Source organism: Plectropomus leopardus, unplaced genomic scaffold (assembly GCF_008729295.1).
Source record: "Plectropomus leopardus isolate mb unplaced genomic scaffold, YSFRI_Pleo_2.0 unplaced_scaffold11177, whole genome shotgun sequence".
NCBI classification, from domain to species: Eukaryota; Metazoa; Chordata; class Actinopteri; order Perciformes; family Serranidae; genus Plectropomus; species Plectropomus leopardus.
In genome coordinates this window covers 1-2271 of record NW_024611814.1, presented here as the reverse complement: position 1 = coordinate 2271, position 2271 = coordinate 1, and the positions used below count along the sequence as shown (strand labels likewise).

The 2271-nt window shown below is 37.3% G+C and overlaps 1 protein-coding gene across 1 annotated transcript; it reads right to left on the bottom strand.

Moving 5' to 3' along the window:
• Positions 1-25: 25 nt before the first annotated feature.
• LOC121963409 (calcium-binding protein 4-like) lies at positions 26-1595 on the bottom strand (the record flags this gene model as incomplete). The annotated part of the gene is made up of 4 exons (XM_042513694.1): positions 1534-1595; positions 1170-1290; positions 335-365; positions 26-169 (listed from the first exon to the last, which is right to left on the bottom strand). Coding segments are annotated over exons 1-4 (358 nt in total), but the record flags the coding sequence as incomplete, so codon positions are not given.
• Positions 1596-2271: the final 676 nt, after the last annotated feature.

Below are 2271 nucleotides of genomic sequence, written 5' to 3'. Positions count from 1 at the left end.
ATTTAAAGGGCTATTGTTTGCTCACTTCTCATCTTGATCTGTTGAACAATCTCCAGCAGCTCCATTTCAGTGGGCATGTATCCCATAGTCCTCATGCATTCAGCAACATCCTTGTAGTTCAGATATCCATCTTGATCGTAGTCAAACTCTTTGAAGGCCTCTTGCAACTCTGTAAAAGAGGTCAGGGGTCACAAGGAGACAAGAACAGTTCCAGATGTGGTTTATCAGATCAAATAATGATGGGGTGTTTTATTTATTACTTAAGACAGCGCTTTTAACATCTTAACAATTGTAATGACTCTGTAAACTACTGTGCTGCGTCAGTGACACTTACCGTCCAACTCAGCCTGAGCTAGTTCTCTCTCCTGCAGAAACGGTAAAAAAAAAAAAAAAAAAAAAAAATGTTGAAATGTTGAAATATATTTCCAGAACTAGGATGCTAGATGTACAGTTTGCAATAATAAATGCTACCAAAGTATCCCAACACCAGCCTTGAATTAAATACATTGATTGCGTTTAATCCAAATATTTGTAAGTACATAGTAATTCTAAGCATGCATATTGTGCATGTTAAAATAACAATATGTAATTTAAAAAAGGATAAAATGTGTCTATATGACAGTGTATATATATCAATTTCCATTGTCTTATGCGATAGATAGATACAGTGGAAAAAGTAAATAGTTTCAAGCTGAATCGATCAAGTGTTTGCCAGCACTCATCATTTGGATAACCCTAATAAGGTGTGGCAGTAAGCCTCAACTAACGACCCATTAATACTGCAGACACACCCGGCTTAGTGATAGCAGCTCCAGAAAGATCAGACACAAACTGTAAGCACACTGCTCGACTTAAAGCTCACTTCTGACTCTGATGTTTTAATGTCTGACATACAGTTCCTTTAACTGTTGACGAGCATCCACTGTATTCAGATCTAAATCACAGAAATTGGATGTCTGTGCAGCCCCTTATTAAAATATCAACACGCTATAGATTGCCTGTGAGGAAAATTAGGGAAAACACAAATTTTATCAAATAATAGTGTCTAAATATTGCAGGACTGAGGGGATATTGCAGTTGGAAGTAAAATGCTATAACTTAAACTCGAGCCATAATAATGCATCCATTCAAATTTAGAGAATTTAAATCGCAAGATGTATGCGACTTACCGCCCCAAAAACACTGTCGAGCACAGAGTTGTAAACTTTGATCATGCTCTCTGTGTTTTTCTTGGACTTCTTTGTTTTCTTAGGTGTTTCAGAGACTGAACTTGATGTGGAACCATCTTTGCTACAATAAAAAAACAAAAGAAAACACAACTATTAAACAGCAAAAACTGCAAATTCATATGCTTGCATGTCAATTAAGATTTAAGGACACTTTGATTATTCAGGGAATACTTTTCTCAACAACTCACTCAATATATATCAGCAGAACTTGCATTGGCATAATTAGTGGTGGTGCTGTGCAAAAGATGGCTGCATCTCCACATAAAGTGCACATACACAGCAAGAATCAGACATCTAAACTTACCTTCCTGCTGTGGCTGAGTTGGCAGAAGATGTAGAGGCTGTCCTCTCTTCTGCGGTGGACATGCTGTGGATATACAGGGGACACTATCATTTTTTCCTTTCTTCTTTTGAATATATTGATTACAGTGTAAACATGCATGTTTAGACATGTTAAAGAAGTCCAGTTATTTCACTCAGTTTGCTTACCTTAATTTTTTCTTCTAAATGGTCAGAACAGATAAAAAAAAAAGCAAGAAGTCGAGCAGCACAGTCCTTCTCGTCCTCCTTGAGTCGTGCTTTACTTGTGTTGTGAATGGCTGCGCACTATCCTTTCTGTACTGTTTTTCCTTCTCTACTTAACCTCTTTCAATCGCAGAGGCTTAACAGGTAATTACCTGGCTAAACATGCAGCCAACGATTAGAAAGCAAAACGTGGAGCAGCAGTGTGACTGATGTGTCCTTCAGAAGGACAGTCTCTTCTTGATTCAAATTACAGCTTTAAGTGTCTTTTTTTGGAGACTCATGTAATTGCAATAAAGTTCTCACACATTGGCCCTTCAGCCTTGCAGAGCTGCTCTTAATTCTGCAGGGACTACAGAATTTCTATGGGAACTATTGCAGACTGAAGTGCAACATTGATTGCACATATACTCTCACGCATGCTCTTCATTTAAATGCAATAAAATAATTTTTAAAAAGTATAATAGTAATGATAAAACGTATGATAATTAAATCCTGATTTTTTTTTGGGGGGGGGGGG